The 25,418-nt window shown below is 35.0% G+C and overlaps 1 protein-coding gene across 6 annotated transcripts in view; it reads right to left on the bottom strand.

Moving 5' to 3' along the window:
- The window catches only part of Trim9 (E3 ubiquitin-protein ligase Trim9), a 428,329-nt gene that overhangs the window by 48,455 nt on the left and 354,456 nt on the right, over positions 1 to 25,418 (bottom strand). For all 6 annotated transcript variants that reach the window (XR_012410546.1, XR_012410545.1, XR_012410544.1 and 3 more), the window contains exons 2-4: positions 3,935 to 4,030; positions 321 to 452; positions 139 to 240 (exon numbers count right to left, since the gene is read on the bottom strand). Coding sequence is in view for 3 of the 6 variants with exons in the window: in XM_073970638.1 (XP_073826739.1) it covers positions 139 to 240; positions 321 to 452; positions 3,935 to 4,030 (330 nt within the window). In the remaining 3 variants the exon portion in view is untranslated. The remainder of the gene's footprint in view (positions 1 to 138; positions 241 to 320; positions 453 to 3,934; positions 4,031 to 25,418) is intronic.

Here is a 25,418-nt window from a genome sequence, read left to right on the forward strand (position 1 = left end):
AGATTTAAATATATAATATGTAAAATCTATCTTATGTTGAATGGTAAAAATAGGTTTTATTAAAAATTTTAAAAAGTCATTATCATTTTTTTAATAGAAATATTTTTTTTTAATTTATATTTTTCGCTACTAGCTTACCTGCAAAAATGCAGCGCTATCAGTCTCTTTTAAGGCCTCAATGCAGAATTGAATAAGGCCAGTGGTTTGTTGAAGTTTACCGGTGCAATTAGATTGCTGATCCTAAAATAGAAACATTTTTTTGTAAATATATATTTTAATAAAATATTTTTATAAAAAACATTTGATTGTTTTTATTTTACCTTTAATATCCGTATTTTGGTTTCCTTATCCATGCGAATGGCCTCTAATAAATATTCACGACGATCATGTATGGCCTGGATAAGGGCTTCACATTGGGCGGTAACCAGTCTTTCGAATTCTATGCAGGATTCCTAAAAAATAATAGAAAAAAATAATATAGAAAAAATTACAAATTCCATTAAAATTAAATTTCTTAATTTAATTAAAATATATTGCATTCATCTTCTTCTTCTTAAGAAATAAAATAAGAATAAAAACTCCAAAGAACATCAAAAGCAAGAGAAAAAGAAGAAATGAAAACAAAACTTCTTTAACAAATTAAACGTAATTTCACATAAAGTCATAAAGAGGGAACTAAGCTAAAGCTGAACAGAAAAAACACTGCCTTAGAAGGACGAGAACAACAACAAAAACAAACTGAGTTGTAGTGAAAAACTCTTGAGTGAATGTGCTGCGGGTGGGTAGTTGGTGTAGTGGAAAAAATGCAGCTTAAGAAAATTGCACGGAAATACAAGTGAGGCGCCTTTACATCTTTTGAAGTTGACTTGCAAGTTTCCTTGCAAAATTTTTTCCTTTGCAATTTCTACAGGTAGAAAAATATAGCTTCGCTGCCTCCCCCCCTTTGTCTTCATCATTTGTGCTCTATAAAAGTTCATAAACATTAAGTGTAATTTGTCTGGACCCAACCAACCAACAAGCCAGCCAGCCAGCCACCTCTCCAGCAACAACAGCAAAGTGAGTGCAAACAAATGTATAGTAGTGGGATTTTAAGATTTCTTACAAACAATTTATATTGTTGGTTTTTAGCATTTTTTGTTGTAGTTCTTTTTGTTTTTGTTGAGCTTTGTTTCTACTTAACGTTCTTTGACTAATTTCTTGGATTTGTTGAATTGTTATCCGTGGTAGTTGTTTTTTCGCGTTTGCATTAAAGGAGAGCAGGAAAAGTAGCGTAGCATATGCAGAGGCTTAGGAGGTAAAGGCTATGAAAGAGATAATTTGATGGCTATACTTTTAGGCGGGATATTAAAAACATTTCAAAGTAAAAATAATAGTTGGAATTGTGGGCCTAACCCCCAGTTTATGTATTTCGAAACGAAAATGTGTGCGCATGAAAGACACCCAAACTTTAGTTTTTGAAATGTTATTTAATTTGCTTTTGCTTCAAAACAAAAAACAAATTTGAAATACACACTCAAATTTGGTAGTTTTTCTTCCGCATTCGTTTTCTTATCGACATACATAAACAGGCCCTAAATGTCCTACATATGAAAAAATCAATAAAGTGGCAGTTTCCACCAAATTCTATCAACAAACAAAGAAAAGTTGTTGAACTAATTTAAAGATATATTTTGAACTACCTGCAATTCTTGGTTTATCTAAAGAATATCTTTTGAACCACCTACAAGTCGGGGTTTATTTAAAGGATGTTTTTTGAATAATAAGTCGTGGTTTATTTAAAGAATAATTTTTGAACAATTTAAAAGTCTTGTTTTTTTTTAGAATATTTTTTTAACAATTTAAAAGTCGTGGTTTTTTATAGAATTTTTTTTAACTATCTACAAGACGTGGTTTACTTAAAGAATATTTTTTGAACTATCCACAAATCACATTTTATTTAAAGAATATTTTTTAAGCAACCTACAAGTCGTGGTTTATTTAAAGAATATTTTTTGAACTATCCACAAGTCTTGGTTTATTTACAGAATATTTTTTGAACTATCTACAGGTCGTGGTTTATTTAAAGAATATTTTTTGAACTATCTACAAGTCGTGGTTTATTTAAAGAATATTTTTTGAATTACTACAAGTCGTGGTTTATTAAAAAATATTTTTTGAACTATCTACAAGTCGTGGTTTATTAAAGAATATTTTTTAAACTATCTACAAGTCGTGGTTTATTTAAAGAATATTTTTTGAACTATCCACAAGTCTTGGTTTATTTACAGAATATTTTTTGAACTATCTACAAGTAGTGGTTTATTTAAAGAATATTTTTTGAACTATCTACAAGTCGCGGTTTATTTAAAGAATATTTTTTGAACTATCTACAAGTCGTGGTTTATTTATAGAATATTTTTTGAGGTACCATCAAGTCGTGGTTTATTTAAAGAATATTTTTTGAACTATCTTTAAGTCGTGGTTTATTTAAATAATATTTTTGAACTATATACAGGTCGTGGTTTATTTAAAAAATATTTTTTGAGGTACCTTCAAGTTGTGGTTTATTTAAAGAATATTTTTTGAACTATCTACAAGTCGTGGTTTATTTAAAGAATATTTTTTGAACTATCTACAAGTCGTGGTTTATTTAAAGAATATTTTTTGAACTATCTACAAGTCGTGGTTTATTTAAAGAATATTTTTTGAACTATCTTCGAGTCGTGCTTTAGTTAAAGAATATTTTTTGAACTATCTTCGTGTCGTGGTTTATTTAAAGAATATTTTTTTAACTATCTTCAAGTCGTGGTTTATTTAAAGAATATTTTTTGAACTATCTACAACTCGTGGTTTATTTAAAGAATATTTTTTGAACTATCTACAAGTCGTGGTTTATTTAAAGAATATTTTTTGAACTATCTATCTACTAACTATTTTTTGAACTATCTACAGGTCGTGGTTTATTTAAAGAATATTTTTTGAACTATCTACAGGTCGTGGTATATTTTAAGAATAATTCTTGAACTATCTACATTTCGTGGTTTATTTAAAGAATGTTATTGAACTATGTACAGGTCGTGGTTTATTTAAAGAATATTTTTGAACTATCTACGGGTCGTGGTTTATTTAAAGAATACTTTTTGAACTATCTACAAGTCATGCTTTATTAAAAGAATATTTTTAGAACTATCTACAAGTCATGCTTTATTTAAAGAATATTTTTAGAACTATCTACAGGTCGTGGTTTATTTAAAGAATATTTTTGAGCTAATGGCTGGGGATATAAAAACCAACATGTTCTGCTGGTAATGCTTCCTGAATTCTCTCATTTCCCTTCCACCACTGTTTCGTAATCCACAACATTAATAAAAAAGGCGCAAAAACTACAAACGAAAAGAAATCCTTACACAAAAAACGACACGCAAATATCTTTGAAAAATTACATCTGGTTTATAATGGGATTTTCCAAGCCCAACAAACAACCCTTCCTTTTTCAAACTTTTTTTCTTGGTTTGCCAGCTTCATCCACTCAGTCAACATTTACTTAATTAAGATATTAAGTTTTGTAAAACTTTATTATTTTAAGCTTAACTAGAGAGCGAAAAAAACATTTTATGCGTTTTTTATTCATTGCCTCGGGAAGCGAGCAAACAGAATGCAAAGAAACACATAACAGACAGCATTTGCTTTGGTTTTATGGCGCAAAAAAGAAAGGGCCAAGCGGCAACGCATTCCTGACTCTGAAGCTTTAAATGGTTTTTTCTTGCATGTCAGTTTTGCCTAAAGGGGCTTTCATTTTCTTTGACTTTTGAGAAGAGTTCTTCTTTTTATGACAACACCATCAGCAACAATTTTTCGATGATGCTGGCTGGTCTTCGTGGTGCAAACCAAATAACACAAATTAATGTATAAAAAGTGTGAAAAAATTGAAATGAAAAAAATTTGCTCAACTTACCGTTACTTTGTCACTCATGCCTTTTAGTCGTTGTATAAACTCTGTTGTGGAGCGTGCCTTTTCTGACAATTGTTGCAGATTGTGTGAAAGTTCCGTCTGTAAAAGAAGATAAGAGAAGAAACCATGAAAAAAAGAAATGCGACATTAGTGACAAATTGCACACACAAAGAAAGAAAAATATGTAAAGAAAGTTTTTTTTTTGGAAAATGCCACACACACCAAAACCAAATCAAATATTTTTTAAATCTTCCTGCTAGCAAATAACAAAAAAAAAAACAGTTCAGGAAAAGATAATGGTTCACAGTATTTTTATGAAGTGTAAAAATACCGTATAAATGGATATTAAACGAACAACAATGGCATTTGCATGGTATTTTGCAAACGAAGGACGGACTCCTGTTAAGCTCCTGGTGTGTTTCCAATATCTCTGTGAATCATGGCAACGGCCAGCAGCAGCATAAGCCGCCATCATCATGATAATTGTCCCTATGAACATTTGCCTAACCACACCACCACCAACCAAGTTCACTGCTATCATCATCATAACATTTGTTATACCCAAAAAATCCATGGGCTTTCCGAATAAAATATAATCGTATTTTGTCGACGTAGCGAAAGGCGGCCTCAGATGTATGTACTTATGTATGCAAAACTTTTGCGGCCACACATAACGGAAATAAAATGTTGATGATGAATTACGAGAATGAGAACAAAAATATGTTTTATGCCCGCAAACTATAAAAATATAATCGAAATTATTACAAATAAAACAGGAATATTAAAATGTAAAAAAAAAAAACAAAAACGGAAAATGTCATCTATAACAAATGACAGTCGTTCGTGTTGGGCGACTCATGGCGACAACTGTAACTGCCGCCGGTATTTGGACATTAAAAATCCATTACATTTTAAAAATTTAATATTATTTTATGGTACACATATAAAAATGTAAATGGTTTACACCAAAAGCGTAATGAAAATTTAATGAAAGTAAAATATTTACAATTTTAAAAATAAATGTTTATTATGATGGGAACAAAAATGCATGACGAAACTTGCTATAACCGAATTTCTAAGGCGAGAAAGTACAGCTTTAATACGTTAAAATTAGCGTTTTTGTTACATGGCGGCCATGTCACGGGGGGAAGGTATGTTATCCCCAGCGTACGTAAAAATACTTTATGAAACATTTCCAATGGTTTCGGTTCGTTAGAAACACTTTTACTTGAAATTTTCAGAACTACTTAAAAATTCTTTACATTTGTTGATCTTTAGAATATATTAAATATACGTATGTATATTCATTGGCAATTAACTTCACCTAACCAAGGACGTTGTTCAAACTGAATGCACGATATTGTTTTAGTTTTCGTTTAATAGAATTTTGCATATCATGCATAAATTAAATGTTTACATAGAAAACATATAAACTACAGAATACTAAGTTTTACCAATTTTCTTAAGGACGACATTTAAAAAGAAGAATGTAAAGTCTCATCTTGTCATCATCATCCTCACCATTGTGTGCATTTGCATTGGCTGGGCTGCGCTGTTGTAGTAGGAGCAAACTAATCGCGTATCTTGTGTATCCCAGACATTTTACCATGAGTAACTATAATAAGATAATAATCGCAGACACAATGGCACCGGAACTTTTGCACATATGCATTTCAAACGAAGAAAAAAAAACTTGCTCTTCATCTTGGCAACAAAAGACAGAAATGTATGGAAGCTGTATGATAATTTGGAAAATGAAATAAATTCAAATGAAATGAATCGTAACAATTAGTTAGGTAAGTTTGGACATTTTTACCACAATTTAATAAAATGATAGATTTTTTTGAATGTGTTTTAATTGTAAAAATATTATATATGGAGGGTATAATTAAAATTTTCACTCCGTTTGTAACACATCGAAATATTTATCGGAGACCCATAAAGTATCTATTAGGGTTATGACATTTTTACAACCTTGTATCCCTGTATGATATTTTGATGAGTTTTTTTAAGATTGCATAAAATCTTAATTATAAAGTGATTCGATGAAAAGAGCTTCCGCATAAAAAACTTTTAAAGTTTTTATTTTTGAGAAGTTTTGAAAAATTTTTGTAGGCACTGTATGTAGATTTGTATTTAACTAAAAACAAGGTATAGGGGCACACGACATAAACAAAACGACATAAACAATTGTTTCTCACTAATTTTATTATCGTATCATAACATATATATCATTTTATATTATACTAGCAGAATGCCCGCTACATCGTATGCGGAAAATGAAGAATATACAAATAAACAATACTTAATATGAAAAAATTGATGTATCAACACCTATTTTAAATGATTTTTAATTTAATTTAATATTGTTCGTACACCTTTAGTTCCAATTTCTAAAAAAAAAGAAAACCTTGTCGTATTACAACTGTGCGGGTAGTTGTATCCACTTTTTCCAACCGAAGTAGTTGTAGTTTCGGAATTTGTGATATCAAAATGTATTTCCGCTTTTCCAACAACACCTCAATACCTTGGCCCTCAGTGAAAAAAAACCTCCTTATCTAAAAACTAACACTGAACCTAAACAAAAATGCGAAATTCCAGCTATATCCCTTTATGCAACAACAAAACGGTACCAAATTTAGTACAAATAATAGGTAATAGTTTCAAAACTTACATCCCTATATCAAAAACTATATCGCAACAGCGATACCTATTTAATGATCCTTATCTCCATTCTATACCCCAACCGCTATACCTAATGCCGAATTTCACAATTTGAGCTCTACCTTTTATGGTACGTATATCCACAATGACATCCATAAGTCAAACCTACACACCAACAGCAACTATAGTACCAAATTTCCGAATTCCGTATACAAAATTTATTACCATTTAATACTTTTCATACGAAAGTACAAATTTCAATGACTAACTCAATCCTCCACTCCGGCAGTAATCTTAGTTCTATATTTCAGGACTTTAGCTCGATGCGTTAACCAAATCCAAATTTTATCACGTTAAGTATAATTTAGTACTTTTGGTACACATAAGAACGAATTTCAAAGGTTACTTAAATCCTTCACTCCAACAGTAATCTTAATTCCAAGTTCTAGTACCATTTAGTACTTTTTTGTTACCTAATATTAGATATTTCCAATATCATTTCAGCCATCAACGACCCTCATACCAAATTTCAGAATTTGTACGCATTAAAAAACTACTTATATGATCGTTCATCGTACCAAATTTAGTACTTTTCATACACGTGGGTATAACCTCAAAAAATTACTTTCTTATATCAACCATTTGTACCAACCACGATTCTCATTTCCAGCTCTATCAGTTCCCCCTAACTAAATTATAGTACTTTACAAATACATAAGAACGAATTTCCGAAACCTCCTCCTAAAACTCCAAAACTTCCTGCTAACCCCTTTACACAATAAAAAATTATATCAAATTCTATACCACTTACTACCTTTTATAGTATGCATTTCCAAAACCATATCCATATCATAACCCCACATACCAACAGTGACTCTAAACACAAAGTTTAAAATTCCACCCGTGCCTACACCCACACCCAACAACAAATTGAGTACCATTTAGTAATTTTCGTAAACTTATCGTACGTATTTTGGAAACCACATGTCTCAACCCTACACTGACAATTATACAAAATAACAACATTAATATTGTATCCAAATCTCAGAATTAGAGCAGTATCTGTTCGTCCAATATCAAATTGTACGAAACATAGTTCCATTTAGTATAATTCGTACCCATAAGTACGATTTTCCAAAAGTACCTCAATTCTTCATTTTTACAGTAACTTTAATTGCAAATTTCAGAATTCCAGCTTTCTCCGTTCAACCATATCTAAATTGTACGAAATTTAATACTTATCATAACGATAAGTACGAATTTTACAAAACTCCCTCAATCTTACAACTCAACAGTAATCTTAATTCCAAATTTCAGGATTTCATCGCTATCCGTTCATCCAAATCCAAAGTGTACCAAATTCAGTACCATTTAGTAATTTTGTACCCATAAGTATGAATTTCCAAAACTTCCCTACAGTCCAACAGTAATCTTAATTCCAAATTTCAGGATTCCAGCTCTATCCGTTCACCCAAATCGAAATTGTATGAAATTAAGTACCATTTAAAACATTCCGTATCCATAAGTACTAATTTCCGAAACTACTTTAATCCTACACTCAACATTAATCTTAATTCCAAATTTCAGGATTCCAGCTCTATTCGTTCACCAAATACAAATTGTACCAAATTTAGTACCATTTTTTCTTTCAGTACCCATAAGTACGAATTTCCAAAACTACCTCAATTCTATACTCCAAAAGTAATGTTAATTCCAAATTTCAAGATTCCAGCTCTATCCGTTCACCCACATACAAAGTGTAACAAATTTAGTACTATTTTGTACTTTTCGTACCCATAATCACGAATTTCCAAATCTTCTTTAATCCCACACTCCAACTGTAACCTTATCTCCAAATTTCAGGTTTCCAGACCTATACGTTCAATCAATTCCAAATTGTACCAAATTTAGTAATTTTCGTACACATAAGTACAAATTTCCTAACCTATCCCATATCTCAATCCTACACTGCAACAGTAATCTTAATCCCAAATTTCAGTTTTCCAGCTATTTCCGTTAACTTAAATCCAAGTTATACTAAATATAGTACCAATTAGTACTTTTCGTTCACATAATTTACGAATCTCCAAACCTATCTCAATCCTACACTCCAACAGTAATCTTAATTCCAAATTTCAAGTTTGGAGCTCTATCCGTTCACCCAAATCAAAGTTGTACTAAATTTAGCACCATTTAGTACTTTTCGTAGACAAAGTACGAATTTCCAAAACTATCCCCATATCTCAATGCTATACTCCGTCTTAATTCCAAATTTCAGGTTTCCAGCTCTATCCTTTCACCCAAATCCAAATTGTACTAAATTTAGTACCATTTCGTACTTTTCGTACACATGAGTACGAATTTCCTAAGCCACTTCCTTTTATAAACACCACTTCCCAATCTTCATTTACATACCAAATTCCAAATTTCCAGCTAAATCCCTTCAAAATATACAACTTGTACTAAATTTTGTAACTTTTAGTACCCATAAGTACGAATTTCCAAAACACATCAATCCTACACTTCAACAGTAATCTTAATTCCAAATGTCAGGATTCCAGCTCTATCCTCTCACCCAAATCGAAATTGTACGAAATTTAGTACCATTTAAAACTTTCCGTACCCATAAGTACTAATTTCTAAAACCACTTCAATCCTACACTCCAACAGTAATCTTAATGCCAAATTTCAGGATTCCAGCTCTATTCGTCCACCAAATACAAATTGTACAAAATTTAGTACTTTTCGTACCCATAATTACGAATTTCCAAATCTTCTTCAATCCCACACTCCAACTGTAACCTTAACTCCAAATTTCAGGTTTCCAGACCTATCCGTTCAATCAATTACAAATTCTACCAAATTTAGTACCATTTAGTACTCTTCGTACACATAAGTACAAATTTCCAAAACTACCCCATATCTCAATCCTACACTGCAACAGTAATCTTAATCCCAAATTTCAGGTTTCCAGCTATTTCCGTTAACCCAAATCCAAGTTGTACTAAATACAGTACCATTTAGTACTTTTCGTTCACATAATTTACGAATTTCCAAACCTATCTCAATTCTACACTCCAACAGTAATCTTAATTCCAAATTTCAGGTTTCGAACTTTATCCTTTCACCCAAATCAAAGTTGTACTAAATTTAGTACCATTTAGTACTTTTCGTACACATAAGTACGAATTTCCAAAACTACCCCCATATCTCAATCCTATACTCCGTCAGTAATCTTAATTGCAAATTTCAGGTTTCCAGCTATTTCCGTTAACCCAAATTCCAAGTTGTACTAAATATAGTACCATTTAGTACTTTTCGTTCACATAATTTACGAATTTCCAAACCTATCTCAATTCTACACTCCAACAGTAATCTTAATTCCAAATTTCAGGTTTCGAACTTTATCCTTTCACCCAAATCAAAGTTGTACTAAATTTAGTACCATTTAGTACTTTTCATACACATAAGTACGAATTTCCAAAACTACCCCCATATCTCAATCCTATACTCCGTCAGTAATCTTAATTCCAAATTTCAGGTTTCCAGCTATTTCCGTTAACCCAAATCTAAGTTGTACTAAATTTAGTACCATTTAGTACTTTTCATACACATACATATGTACGAATTTCCAAACCTATCTCAATCCTATACTCCAACAGTAATCTTAATTCCAAATTTCAGGTTTCGAACTCTATCCGTTAACCCAAATCCAAGTTGTACTAAATTTAGTACCATTTAGTACTTTTCGTACACATAAGTACGAATTTCCAAAACCACCCCCATATCTCAATCCTATACTCCGTCAGTAATCTTAGTTCCAAATTTCAGGTTTCCAGCTCTATCCTTTCACCCAAATCCAAATTGTACTAAATTTAGTACCATTTAGTACTTTTCGTACACATGAGTATGAATTTCCTAAACCATTTCCTTTTATAAACACCACTTCCCAACCTTCATTTACATACCAAATTCAAAGTTTCTAGCTAAATCCGTTCAAAATATACAACTGGTACTAAATTGTGTAACTTTTAGACATTTTCGTACACTTAGAGGTCGAATTTCCAAAAACCCTTCAGTACATCTTTCTAACTCTCCATCAGTTACCCTCATTCCAAATTTCAGAATTCTAGCTCTTCCCGTTTGCCTAATACAAAGGGTACCATATTTAGTACCTTTTAGTACTTTTCGTACCCTTCTAGGTCGAATTTCCAAAAACCCAGCCTTATCTCACGCCTACACACCAACAGCAACGCACAGTCAAAATTTCAGCTTTCCAGCTTCAGCGGTTTCGTCTGGGCGATGATATGCCAGTCAGTCACTCACTCACTCACTCAGTCATCACTAAGCTCTTTTATATATATAGATAGATACAACTTTATTTCATATATCATTTCATTCAAAGGGGTTTGTGCGGGACCTTTTTTAAAATTTAAATGGAATAAAAGTTATTTTAGTCAATAATAGGCAAAAGTTCATTAATTCGGGCAACAGGAAATATTTTTTTGAAAAAAAAAAAAAATTTCCCCATTTCATAGAAGTTTTCAAAAAAAAAAATCGATGTTCTTTGAGCGGAATCTTTTTTCTAATAAAATGAAATGAATGTTATTTTAGGCATTAATAGGCAAAAGTTCGTTCACTCTACTACAAGAAATCAGTTTTGAGAAAAAAATGTCAAAAAAGCATAACCCTAGTATATATATTCTTGAGCAGGGCAAAATTCTAAGTCGATATAACCGTGTCCGTCCTTCCGTCTGTTAAAATCAAGATACAGCTTTAAATTTCTAAGATAGAGCTTTGTAATTTGGTATAGAAGTTATTATTGCTTCTAGGATGTTTGGTATTGCAAATGGGCTATATCGGTCCACGTTTTGATATAGCCCCCATAGATCGGTACCACCCGATTTTCGGTATTTTGAAGGTTTTAGCCTCATTATTATACCGAAATGGCTGAATTTTAGTACTTAGTCTTCGTTGAAGCTATAAAACATTCCCCCACAAATTTGTCAGTACAGGTCCAAGCCTTAGTATAGCCCCCATTGGACGGTACCTCCCGATTTTTGGTATTTTGTAGGTTGTGGCCTCAATATTCCACCGATATTGCTGAAATTTGGTAGTTAGTCTTCGTTGAGGGTATAAAACTTTCCCCCAAAAATTTGTCGGTATAAGACCACGCCTTCATATAGCACCCATAGAACGGTACCTCCCGATTTTCGATAATTTGAAGGTTGTGGCCTCAATATTCCACTGAAATGGCTGAAAATTATTATTTAGTATTCGTTAAGGGTATAAAACTTTCCCCCAGAAATTTGTTTTTACAGGTCCACAACTTAGTATAGCCCCCATAGAACGGTACCACCCGATTTTCGGTATTTTTAAGGTTTTAGCCACATTATCACACCGAAATGGCTGAAATTTGGTAGTTAGTCTTCGTTGGGGGTATAAAACATTCCACCAGAAATTTTTTGGTATAGGTCCGCGTTATTATATAGCCCCCATAGAACGGTACCACCCGATTTTCCGTATTTTGAATGTTGTGGTCACAATAAATGGCTGAAATTTGGTATTTGGTCTTCATATGGGTATTTAACGATCCATATGAAATTTATCGGTATAGGTCCACGCCTTCATATAGCCCCCATAGAACGGTACCTTCCGATTTCCTGTATTTTGTAGGTTGTGGCCTCAATATTCCATCGAAGTGGCTGAAATTTGGAATTTCGTCTTCGTTGGGGGTATACAACTTTCTCCCAGAAATTTGTCGGTACAGGTCCACGCCTTAGTATTTTGAACGTTGTAGCCTCATATTCCACCGAAATGGCTGAAATTTGGTATTTAGTCTTCTTTGGGTGTATAAAACTTTAACCCAGAAATTTGTCGGTACAGATCCAAGCCTTAGTATAGCCCCCCTTGAAGGGTACCTCCCGATTTCCGGTATTTTGAAGGTTGTGGCCTAAATATTCTATCGAAATGGCTGAAATTTGCCATTTAGTTTTCGTTGGGGGTATAAAACGTTTCCCCCGAAAATTTTCGGTACAGGTCCACGCCTTCATATAGCCCCCACTGAACGGTACCTCCCGATTTTCGGTATTTTGAAGGTTGTGGCCTCAATATATCACCGAAGGGGCTGAAATTTGGTATTTAGTTCTCGTTGATGGTATAAAACTTTCCCCAAGAAATTTTTCCGTACAGGTCCACGTCTTAGTATAGCCCCCATAGAACGGTACCTCCCGATTTTCGGTATTTTGAAGGTTGTGGCCTCAATATATCAGCGAAGAGGCTGAAATTTGGTATTTAGTTCTCGTTGAAGGTATACAACATTCCACCTGAAATTTGTCGGTATAGGTTCACGTCTTCAAATAGCCCTCATTGAACGATGCATCCCGATTCTCGGAATTTTGAAAGCTGCGGCCTTAATATATCACCGAAGTGGCTGAAGTTCTCGTTGAAGATATAAAACTTTTCCGCAGATATTTGTCGGTACAGGTCCATGCTTTAGTGTAGCCCCAATTGAACGGTACCTCCCGATTTTCGGTATTTGAAGGTTGTAGCTTCCATATCCCACCGAAATGGCTCAAATTTGGTATTTAGTCTTCGTTGGGGGTATACAATTTCCCCCCAGAAATCTGTTGGTGCAGGTCCACGCCTAAGTATAGCCATCATAGATCGGTACCTACCGATTTCCGGTATTTTGAAGGTTGTGGCCTCAATATTCCACTGAAATGGTTGAAATTTCGTATTTAGTCTTCGTTGTATGTTTGAAACATTTCCCCCAAAAATTTGTCGGTATAAGTCCAAGCCCAAGTCGGTATAGATTCACGCCTTTAAATAGCCCTCCTTGATCGATACCTCCGACTCTCAGAATTTTTGCCTCAATATATACCGAAGTGGCTGAAATTTGGTGTTTAGTTTTCGTTGAAGGTATAAAACTTTTCCCCAGATATTTGTCGGTACAGGTCCATGCCATCCCGATTTTCGGTATTTTGAAGGCTGTAGTTCCGACTGAAGCTCGTCGGTATAGGTCCACATTTCGATATAATCCCCATAGAACGGTCCCTTCTGATTTTCGTAATTCTGAAGGTTGTGACGTCAATGCCCCACCGAAAGACTGAAATGTGTTATTTAGTCTTCCATGGGGTTATAAAATATTCCAGAAGAAAATTATCAGTATGGGTCTGCGGGTTCCTATATCTCCCATAGAAGCGTACCTATTGATTTTCGGTGTTTTGAAGGTTTTTGCCACATTATCTTACGGAAATATTAGAAATTTGCTATTTAGTCTTCTTTGAGTCCAGAAATTTGTAGGTATAGATCGACCTTTTTATATAGCACCCGTAAAATGGCGCCTCCAGAATTTCGGTATTTTTAAGGTTAGCCACGTTGTTTTAGCGAATATGCTGAAATTTGGTATTTAGTCGTCTTCATAAACGAAAGGAAAATATTTTTCCATTTTACTTCAACACAACTCGAGGTGGAGGGTATAACAAGTTCGGCCTGCCCGAAATTCAGGCCGTTCTGACTTGTTCTGCTTTGGAAATAACAAGCTTACACACTTTTCATATGCAATTCAAAAAATTTAATTGTAGGTTTATGAAAATAATTTGGTGGAATAGACTTGAGAACATTTTAAAAAATATATATCAGATATATGGTAAAACCCAAAATTGTTTTACAATCGATGAATCCGAGTTTCACCCTTTCAGAATTCGCCAACTGTTAACATATTTTATATATTTTAATTTATTTTTTAAGCTTTGTACGGACTCTGGGGCAGGTAAATTTGGATTTACTTCAAGATTTTTTTATTTATTTATTTTTTTTTTTTTCAAATGGAATTTCAAACAAATTTTGGTTTTTACCATATATTAAATGGCATATTTGTTCATAAGCCAGATCTATACTCATGCAGTCGTTTGTTTAAGTGTTAAAGTCCTATGCTTATTATAGCAGATCCTCATAACAACCTGCCTGCCTGACCGTCTGCCTGCTTTCTGTATATGTATGCACCTATTACTACTCTACAATAGCAACAAGTCTAATTCGCATTCTATGTTGCCAACACTTTAAACTCATAGCTTCTGTAGTATAATAATAGAGGCAATGTTCTTGCTCTGTAAAGATATCTCTGCAATAACAAAAGCAACGATAACAACAAAAACATTAACAAACTAAAAGTTTACTTATGGTAACATATTGTTTTAATTTCAGTTAGTAAACTATTTTGCTACTTCACCAAGCAACTGCTAGCTAGAGCTAAAGATGAAGAGAGAGATATTGTCATTGTTTATAATGATGCTATAATTTTAAGTTCCTCATGGCACAGCAAGGCAAGTAGGAACTTCTTCTTATTCAGCTGCTGTAGCTGCTCTCGGTGTTATTGTTGTGACATCAACCAGGACTGATGATGACTTTCAAGACAAACGACTTGTTGTTGAAATATGCCCTTTTAGATACAGATATCTCTCGTTGTTTTACAACAACAACAACAGCCGCACCAACAACAACGATGATGATAATAAAAACAGACACAAAATGAATGAAATTAATTTATAGAAGTTTCTTAATGTTGCTATTATTGTAGTTAGTTGTCTGCTTCGTTCCTTCTGGAGTTAATTTCTTAATTGTAAAGTTAAATTAAGCATGAGGTAGCAAAAGACGAGAAACAAATTTCCTAGAATTTTTTTTGCCGAGTTTGTGGAAGTATGAAATTAATGTCGAAAAACCGCAAAAAGTTTGAGGATTTTGTTATTTTCATAGCGGTTAAACTCAAATGCCTTATTAATGAGCAAACAATTGTTTAGGGGAATGGCGGCGTTTGCATGGTAACGTTCAATGATAGTGGTAATGCAGAATTTCCATTATTTTTAATTTGATTGAATTGCAAAAAATAGACGATTTATCAAAGTTATTTTTGATTTTCGAAGACAGAAGAATGTTTAATGCTCTTCTATAGATAGCAGACGTGTTTCATATCTTCTAATGTAGAAGACCTTCATAAACAGATGACAGATCAATACAATACACACACATATTGCCCGTTGGACGATTTTTTTACTGGGCTTTTATCGAAAGAAGTATGGATACAAAATTAAAGCGTAGTAACAAAGACCAGGAATGCAAGTAAACACCTCTCGCACAATGAGGAGTGACCCTAACTATTAGAACATGGAATGGTCCCCTATCCGTTTAAAATTTAAACACCATCCGGGATTAGAGCGCAAAAGTGTTAATAGTTATTGTGCCCACCAGGCATATTAGTTGTCCAGCAAAAGTACTCATTACAAACCCCTTATTAATCCATTATTTAACAATGGTATGTTGCACGTAATATGCAGATATTGTTTGGGTCACTAAAATCCTGGAGAAGACCCAAGAGATGCAGATCGACACCTACCACCTTTTTGTCGATTATAAAGCAGCCTTCGACAGCCTGCTACGTTAAAAGGTATTCCAAGCCATGCCTGAATTTGGTATCCCCGCAAAGCTCATTCGGCTTTGTAAAATTACTCTAACTGACACAAGATCTTCAGTTAAAATAGGAAAGAACCTCTCCGAGAGTTTTGTACAAAAAACAGATTTCAGGCAAGGAGACAGCCTTTCGTGTGATATTTTCAACATCCTGCTAGAAAAGGTTATACGAGAGGCAAACGTCAAAAGAAGTGGCACAATCTACACCAATAGCCACATGTTGCTTCCTCATGCTGATGATATATACATCATGGGACGACCAGTAAAAGAAGTAACCGATACCTTTAGGAATGTCGAAGGAGAATCTACTAAAGTGCGTCTAGCGGTAAACGGCGAGAAGACCAAGTTGATGGTGTCAACGCGCAATGCGTCCTTTGAGATCGGACCAACTGTTGAAGTTGGTTCCTATATTGTTTAGGTAGTAAAAGACTTTGTATACCTCGGCACCGCCGGAAACACAACAAACGACATCAGTTGAGAAATAAAAAGAAGAATTGAATTGGCCAACAGATGCTACTTTGGCTTAAGTAAGCACTCCAAAAACAAAGTCACAACTCGTCAAACAAAAATAACGCTTTACAAAACAATGATAATACCCTTGCTGATGTATGCTTCTGAAGCCTGGGTACTTGCGCAAGCAGATAAGGCAGTGCTTGGCGTGTTTGAGAGAAAAATTCTTCGGAAGATCTACGGACCAATCTGTGTTGACGGTGAATATCGACGTCGTATGAACCACGAGATGTATCTGCTATACAACTACATCAGTATATATAAACGTATCGAGATGCAGCAATTGCGTTGGCTAGGCCATATCAATGAAGAATGAGGGATGATGAACCCGCTAAAAAGGCGTATAAATTCGAGCCACATGGCGGTGGCACGAAGAACTGGCAGGCCAAAGAACAGATGGCGCAAACAATGAAGAAGAATATACTTACTGAGGCTAAGAAAAAATTATTTTCCAGTTTTAAGTGCATTTATAAAAAAAAAACACTGTAATTTAATTTGTTTCAATTGTTGTTTTATTTTTAAATTTTTTAGTACATCGATTTTACTATTCCGAACAAAATTGTTTGAACTTCCGAACAACCTCCAACGAACAACTTCCTTTGAGTCTCCGAACAACAACCACTGAACTTCCGAACAACATCTTCTTAATGATCCCACAAAAACATATGCTAATCGGTTTATTCGTTTTCGAGCTACAGTGGACACCGCAAACTGCTTTAGTAAAAACCAATGAACGTAAACAAACAAGACGATTCCCGTACCAATCACACAAAGCCACAAACTTTTCAGCTTCTCTGAATCGTTTCATTCTCACAACCAAAACAAAACTACAAATGTTTTAATGTAAAAAAGATGAAAACGATTGCTGAAATGTACTTCGGCTATGCTTTGCCGAGTTGCTTCATTCACCACCGAAACAAAAAGAATTTTTGGCAAACGTTTGCCGTGCGTTATGGCCAATGACACACTCAGGCACACACACACACACATGTGATTGCTTATGGCTATATCAAACCGTGTACTTTTTCACATGCACGTTGCCACTTAAGGTATACTAATATACATACCAGCTGATGTCATACATGTGAAAAAGCATATATAGCCCTTAACAACCCTATAAACTAACATCAACATACCACAGTGAATATTTTATCAACTACCAAACGTTTTTGATTTATACACATGTGTTTAGAACTATTTAGTTTTCTCTCTGTTCTTGTGGAGTTGAGTACTTTTCGCTTATCGTTTTGTTCGCACTCACGAATGTAAACAAAACGAAACTAAACAGCGAACTCCGCCAGTGTGGGTTATGTTCCGTTTTGTAGTGTTCCTATGGAAAATACTAAACGAAACGATTGGAAATGTTATTTAAAGTATTTTTTACGTACGCTGGTAAAAACAGTGTTTCGTAGGCGGCCATTTGTCAGAACTCTGTGCAATATTTTAAAAACAAAATTCCAAAAGTAGCTCATGGTTTGATCTATCAGATGAAAACCAACTCTTGTGAAAAAATTTGGTAGAATTCTTGTAAAAAAATCATGATTAGTGTCATTTTTCGTGCTCAATAAGTATCCATAACCCCTTAAATAAAACACTGTAAAAATAAAAAACCCATTCAAGGATTCCAATCAACTGGAAAATTTAATATTACCCCTTTAAAGCTGAATTGTTTACTTTCAATGTTGTTAATTATTTATAAACCATAATAACCACCACTCCCCTTTGTTTATGCTTCTAATATTATTATTCATTTTTAATTAATCAAAAAAGCTAAACTTGAAATGAACAAAAATGTTTTGAAAGCCCAAAAAAATAGGAAAAAGGGGTTGACTACTTCCCTCTGTATGAAAAAAGCCTACAGCAATCACAAAAAAACTCAATGAAATTTAATCCCTTAAGGGATATTTTAACTAATGCAAGGAAGGGCCAATAATGTTGTTTATGAAATCAGAAGACCAACAAACAAAAGTAGGAATAAAACACGCAAAAAAAACTTTTGACGAGTTATTTTTAACACATTTATCAAAACAACAACAAAATGCCTCAATGTTGTTGTTGAGTTTTATTAGATTTTACTTTACAATGCAATGGTCCACGAAGTTTTGTTTTTTTTCTAATGCCAAATGGCTGTATGGAATTGATAAGAAGAAGAAAAAAAAAGAAGGATGGTTTTTTATGTTGTTGTTTCCGTTATGATTATATGATTCTCAAATAAGATAAATTAATCTTCATGTAAAAAGAAGATGACACCCCATGGTTGAATGGAAAAAAAGAAAATCCAACAGCGAAATATGAATTTATGAGGTTGTACTGATGTAATATATGCAAAGAGGACAATAAGCAAGCAATGGAATAAAACAAGGAAATAGCCAATAAAAGGATTTTCATTATAATAAACAAACAAAGTTGAGGACGAGGAGAAAAAGCAAAAGTGAATAAAAAACACCAAACCTAATATTCTTTTGAAATTGTTAGTAAATTAACTTTGAAAACAATACCAAACTAGCAGCAGAGCAGTACCGTTAGGTTTTTAAAGCAGAGAAAAAAAAATACGAAAAAATAACTCCACAATAAAGATGTAGATATGAAAAGCAATAAACATTTAAGTACTTTATTGTGTCCTCTTTGTATCCTTTTTGCCCAGACACATAAAACATTTTTGAACGCCAGCGAAAAGGACTCTGAGCTTGAGATGCTAAAGGATAAACTAAAAGAAAACCACAAGATTTGTAAACATATATACATATTTTCTTTCTTGCTTAGTCATAAATTAAATGAGGATGTATATATAAAGGCAATGAATGAATGCCATGGGAAACATATGCCGTCGTCGTCTTCACAGCCTTATTTTATTGTCCCCTAACCACAATCTATCTAACTGGCTGAATGGTCCGGCCGTTCTCATGATGACAAATAGTGGTCATATAATTTCGTTTGACAGCAAACGAAGTTTGTTATACCCGAACCAACAAAGGCTTATTATAATATTTAAAATGCAATCAAGAATGGAGAGATAGGAAGACATTTAATTTTAAATATTCTATTATGTTGTGACATTGTGGAATGAATGGATCTGTGAACTAGCATTTCAAGGAGAGCAGTATAAATGTTTCTTGTCATTTATACCAAAATGTTGGCATTTACCAAGATTTATAATTTAAGTTGCTTTGGGGATTCTTGCCACAAGAAACTGAAAATTAGACACATTTAAGAACAAACATGTAATATGTATGTCAAAATCTGTAGTAGAAATTTGTCAGCTGTTGTTTAAGCTAAAATAGGAAAGTAGTTAACAGCAGTAAGGCATTAAAAGTAAACAAATCAGCTTGGGGGAAGGGTAATGCGGAAATTTCCAGTTAATTGGAAAATAAACTGAACAAAAATGAGAAATGTCTTAAAATGCAAATTTTTTATGAGGTGCTCTATCTATAGAAGATCTTTAATAATCATTATTTATTAAAAGGAACTGCCTTTAACATTCGTTAAAGGTAGTTAGCTAACATGTGCCGCGCGTTAAAAACTTGGGTTTGGGCGCCGGGTTAGTAACAGTTGTTAGTTGTTAGTTGTTTACGCGCTGGCAGATGTACTTGAAAAGTACAAGGCGATATAACTGCCATACAGGAAATACGATAGATTAGGAAAAACGGTGGGGGGCCACCGTGGTGCAATGGTTAGCACGTCCGCCTTGCACTCAGAAGGTCTGCGGTTCGAATCCCAGGCCAAGCAACATCAAATTTTCAACGGTGGCAAAATTCCCCCTCAGTAATGCTGGCGACATTTCCTGAGTATTTAAGCCATGAAAAACTTCTCTACAAGTGGTGTCGTAAGACACGCCGTTCGGACTCGGCAATAAAAAGTAGGTCCCATATCATTGAGCAAATATGAATCGGCGTGCACTCATTGATATGAGAGAAGTCTCCCTTGTCCCATCTGGGATGTTTGTGGAACAATTATTATAGAAAAAACATCACAACAACACCTAAAGGTGACGCACTGTATTATAGCTGCCATGACACAAAGCCTGAGTATGGTTGCGGTTTTGTAGTTTGTCGGAAATTAAAACATCTGGTCTCCAGCTTCACCCCAGTGAATGAAAGACTTGCTACAATACGGATAAAAGCAAAATTCTTCAGCATTAGCTTTATCTGCGCTCATGCTCCAACCGAAGACAAGGACGAACTGACCAAAGATATATTTTATGAGCGTTTAAAATAAACATATGACCGTTGTCCTGCCAATCACATTAAAAAATTCTAGGCGATTTTAATGCCAAAATTGGAAAGCAGAAAATCTTTGGCCCAACAGTCGCGAAATTCAGTCTCCACAGTGAAGCATCTGACAATGGAATGAGGCTGATAGACTTCGCAGCGGCAAAAAACATGGTAGTTAGCAGTACCAGATTTAAGCATCTCGATATTCAGATCAAAGAACAATAAATCAAATTGATCACGTTGTGATAGATGGAAGACATGCACCGAACGTGCTGGATGTACGATCGTTCCGAGTAGCAAACATAGACTGGGACCACTACCTTGTTGCGGCAAGGGTACGAACCTGTCTAAACGTTGCAAATAAAGCACGAACATAGCCACAGCATATTCCACTCAACTGGCGCAATTGCTTAATGAAAGCACTCATCGTCCCGATAACATATCAGCACAATGACAAAGTATTGCCCACTCCATGCAAACAGTCGCAAAATCCATACTTGGATACCAGAGACCTCCACCAAGGAACCCATGGAACCCGAAGAGAAAATGCGGCGTATTAGGCTAATCTACAATCGGTAGCAACGCAAAAGGAGAGAGGAGAAAGGTCTTTTCCGCAGGAAAAAGAAAGAAATGGCAAAGAGGGAGTGTGAAAAAATCGAGATGCACAGGAGTATACCACAGATCCAATCCCAGAAGATGGTATTGAATGTATACCGCCCGGCCAAGATGAGGTTAAGACATCAATAAACCGGTTGAAGAATAATAAGGCTGCAGGAGCCGATGGCCTACCATCCGAGCTCAAATCCGGAGGCGACACACTGATAAAGTGTATGCATCAGCTACACCTTTTTCAGATGTAATTCGAATTATTTTAATTCTAATTCTAGGATTCTTTTTGAAATTCGTAACATTTCATTTGTAATTCGAGAATTCCATTTATAATTTGAATTATTCCATTTGAAATTTGAATTGTTTCATTTGTAATTCGAATTTTTCAATTTGTAATTCGAATTATTCCATTTGTAATTCGAAGTTTTCCTTTTTTAATTCGAATTATTTCATTTGAAATTCGAATTATTCCATTTGTAATTCGAATTATTCCATTTGTAATTCGAATGATTTCATGTGTAATTTCATTTAAAACAATTCGAATTACAAATGGAACAATTCGAATTTCAGATGGAATAATTCGAATTTCAAATGGAATAATTCGAATTACAAATGTAATAATTCGAATTACAACTAAAATATTTCGAATTACATCTGAAAAAGGTGTAGTTAGCACCATCTGGAAGGAAGAAAGCGTACCCGACGATTGGAACCTGAGCATCCTGTGTCCCGTCCATAAGAAAGGAGATAAGACTTTATGCTCCAACTATAGGGGCATAAGCCTGCTCCCTATTGCATATAAGATAGTATCTGGCATATTGTGTGAGTGACTAAAGCATATGGTCAATGAAATAATTGGATCCTATCAGTGCGGCTTTAGACCGGGCAAATCCACCATTGACCAGATTTTTACCATGCGACAAATCCTGGAGAAGACCCAAGAGATGCAGATCGACACCTACGAGTACCACCTTTTTGTAGATTATAAGGCAGCCTTCGACAGCCCGCTACGTTCAAAGGTATTCCAAGCCATGTCTGAATTTGGTATCCCCGCAAAACTCATTCGGCTTTGTAAAATTACTCTAACTCAGTTCAGTTAAAATAGGAAAGAACCTCTCCGAAGAGTTTTGTACCAAAAGAGGTTTCGGGCAAGGATACCGCCTTTCGTGTGATCTTTTCAACATCCTGCTAGAAAAGGTTATACGAGAGGCAAACGTCAGAAGAAGTGGCACAATATACACCAATAGCCACATGTTACCTGTTTATGCTGATAAAATAGACACAATGGGAAGATCAGTAAAGGAAGTAACTGATACCTTTAGGAAGGTCGAAGCAGAATCTGCGAAAGTGGATCTGGCGGTAAACGGCGAGAAGACCAAGTTGATGGTGTCGATGCGCAATGCGTCCATTGAGATCGGACCAACTGTTGAAGTTTGTTTCTATAATTTTGAGGTAGTAAAAGACTTCGTCTACCTCGGCACTGCCATAAACACAACAAACGACATCAGTTGTGAAATAAGTTGTGACATTGGCCAACAGATGCTACTTTGGCTTAAGTGAGGACTTTAAAAACAAAGCCACAACTCGTCAAACAAAAATAACGCCTTACAAGACACTGATACTACCCGTGCTGATGTATGGTTCCGAAGCCTGGGTACTTGCGCAAGCAGATAAGGCAGTGCTTGGCGATTTGAGAGACAAATTCTTCGAAAAATCTACGGACCAATCTGCGTTAACGGTGAATATCGACGTCGCATGAACCACGAGCTGTATCAGCTATACCACGACATCAGTATAGATGAACGTATTGAGATGCCCTGATTGCGTTGGCTAGGCCATATCATAAGAATGAGCGATGATGAACCCGCTAAAAAGGCGTATTAATTCGAGCCACATGGCGGTGCACGCAGAATTGGCAGGCCAAAGAATAGAGGGCGCAAACAAATGGATGAAGAGATGACAAGACGCGGTATTTCATAAAGCGAAACACTAAACAAAGAGAATTGGAGATCTTTGTTAGTTCGGTCTATGGAACTAAGCTAAGTAAGTAAGTAATATATTATTTTTATACCCTCCACCATAGTATAAAGGGTATATTAAGTTTGTGTTTCTGTTTGTAACAAATCGAACTAATCATTTGCGACCATATAAAGTATATACAAGTTGTCGCAAAAGTAATCTTCCAATGTTTTTTGGCTGTAATTTAAAAAAAAATTAAAAACTTTGATTCTGCTTGTGGATTATTTTTATTTGGTCTTAAATTTTTTTTACATCAAGTCGAGAATATGATATCAGATAAATGGCCGCCGCCACAGTTTATTGTCATTTGGGCCATTTTTGTATCACATTTTCCATCACTTTGGTCAAAACTTCCGGCGATAGGTCCTCACATTCTTGGCGGATATTGTCTTTAAGAGCTGAAAGAGTCTGAGGCTTGTTGACATAAACCCGCGACTTCAAAAAGCCCCACAAAAAGAAGTCTGGAGCGCCTCATCACTCATGATTATTTTTGATGAAAAATCATCTTCCCTTTGGTGGTGATTAAAGATGGCTTAATCGTATGTTAGACGCGATTGGCGGTCAGCATCTAACAGCTGATGCACCGTCTGGACTTTGTACGGGAACATCTTCAAATCTTGTACCAAAATTCGCTGTAAAGACCGTCAACTGATACCCATTTGCGTGGCACGTCGTCTGGTCTATGTCGACGGCGCTTCCATGACATCCTCGGCTACAGCAGCAATATTCTCTACAGAACGGATACTCCGACGAAATTCACGTTGTGCCAAAGTCACCGACCGATTATTGGTCAAATAAATATTTACCAATATTCCGCGTTCTGGAGCAGTGTGGAGCGCATGTGTTTACTACACAAATGTCAAAACAGAACTGACATTAGGGGCCAATCGCAAAAATTATAGCATTTTCTGATATGAGGATTACTTTTGCGCCACCTTGTATATTCTTGATCAGTATAAAATTCTAAGACGATCTAGCTATGTCCGTCTGTTGTAATCACTCTAGCGTTCGCACTAATTGTGCTAGAGCGCTATATTTTTGCACCCGAGTGTCCTTTTTCCATAGGCAGGTCAAGTTCGAATATGGGCTATATCGGGCAACTTTTTGGTATAGGGATTTTTGGTATAGAGATTTTAGCTACATTTTTTGACCAAACTACCTGTAATTTCACGTTTGGGGTTCCCAGTGGTCACACAACATCTCCACCTAAAACTGTCAACATAGGTCCATGTTTTTGTGTAGCCCCCATATAACGGTACCTCTCGATTTTTGGTAGGATTTTAGCTAAAAATGTTCACCAAACTACCAGTAATTTCACTTTTGGGGTCACAAAATATCTCCACTAAAAACCGTCAGCATAGGTCCATATTTTGGTATAGCCCCCATATAACGGTACCTCCCGATTTTCGGTATTTTGAAGATTTCAGCTACAAATTTCGACCGAACTATTTGTAAGTCGACATTTGACGTTCCCAGTGGTCACACAACATCTCCACCAAAAACTGTCAGCATAGGTCCATGTTTTTGTTTAGCCACCCCCTTTTTAAATTGTCAACGTAGGTCCATATTTTGGTATAGCCCCCATATAACGGTGCCTCCCCATTTTCGGTATTTTTGACCCAACGATCTGTAATTCGAAAAACTGTCAACATAGATACATACATGTGTTGGTAGAGCCCCCAATATAAAGGTTTCTCCCGAGTTTGGGTTTTTGGAATTTTAGCTACACTCATTGATATGATATGAGAGATATGAGAGAAGTCTCCCTTGTCCCATCTGGGATGTTTGTGGAACAATTATTATACCTACAATTTTTGATCCAAGTATCTACAATTCGACATTTGAGTTTCCCAGTGGTCACAGAACTTCTCCACCAAAAACGTAGGTACATATGTACTTTGATTTAGCCCCATATAAGGTTCCCGACCGATTAAATACTTTTTATGATTTTTTACCGATTATATCGATTAGTTGTCAATGAGAGCCGTACCTAAAATATTCTGAGC

The sequence above is a fragment of the Musca autumnalis genome, unplaced genomic scaffold, assembly GCF_047663935.1.
Source record: "Musca autumnalis isolate F117 unplaced genomic scaffold, ASM4766393v1 scaffold_2, whole genome shotgun sequence".
NCBI lineage: Eukaryota > Metazoa > Arthropoda > Insecta > Diptera > Muscidae > Musca > Musca autumnalis.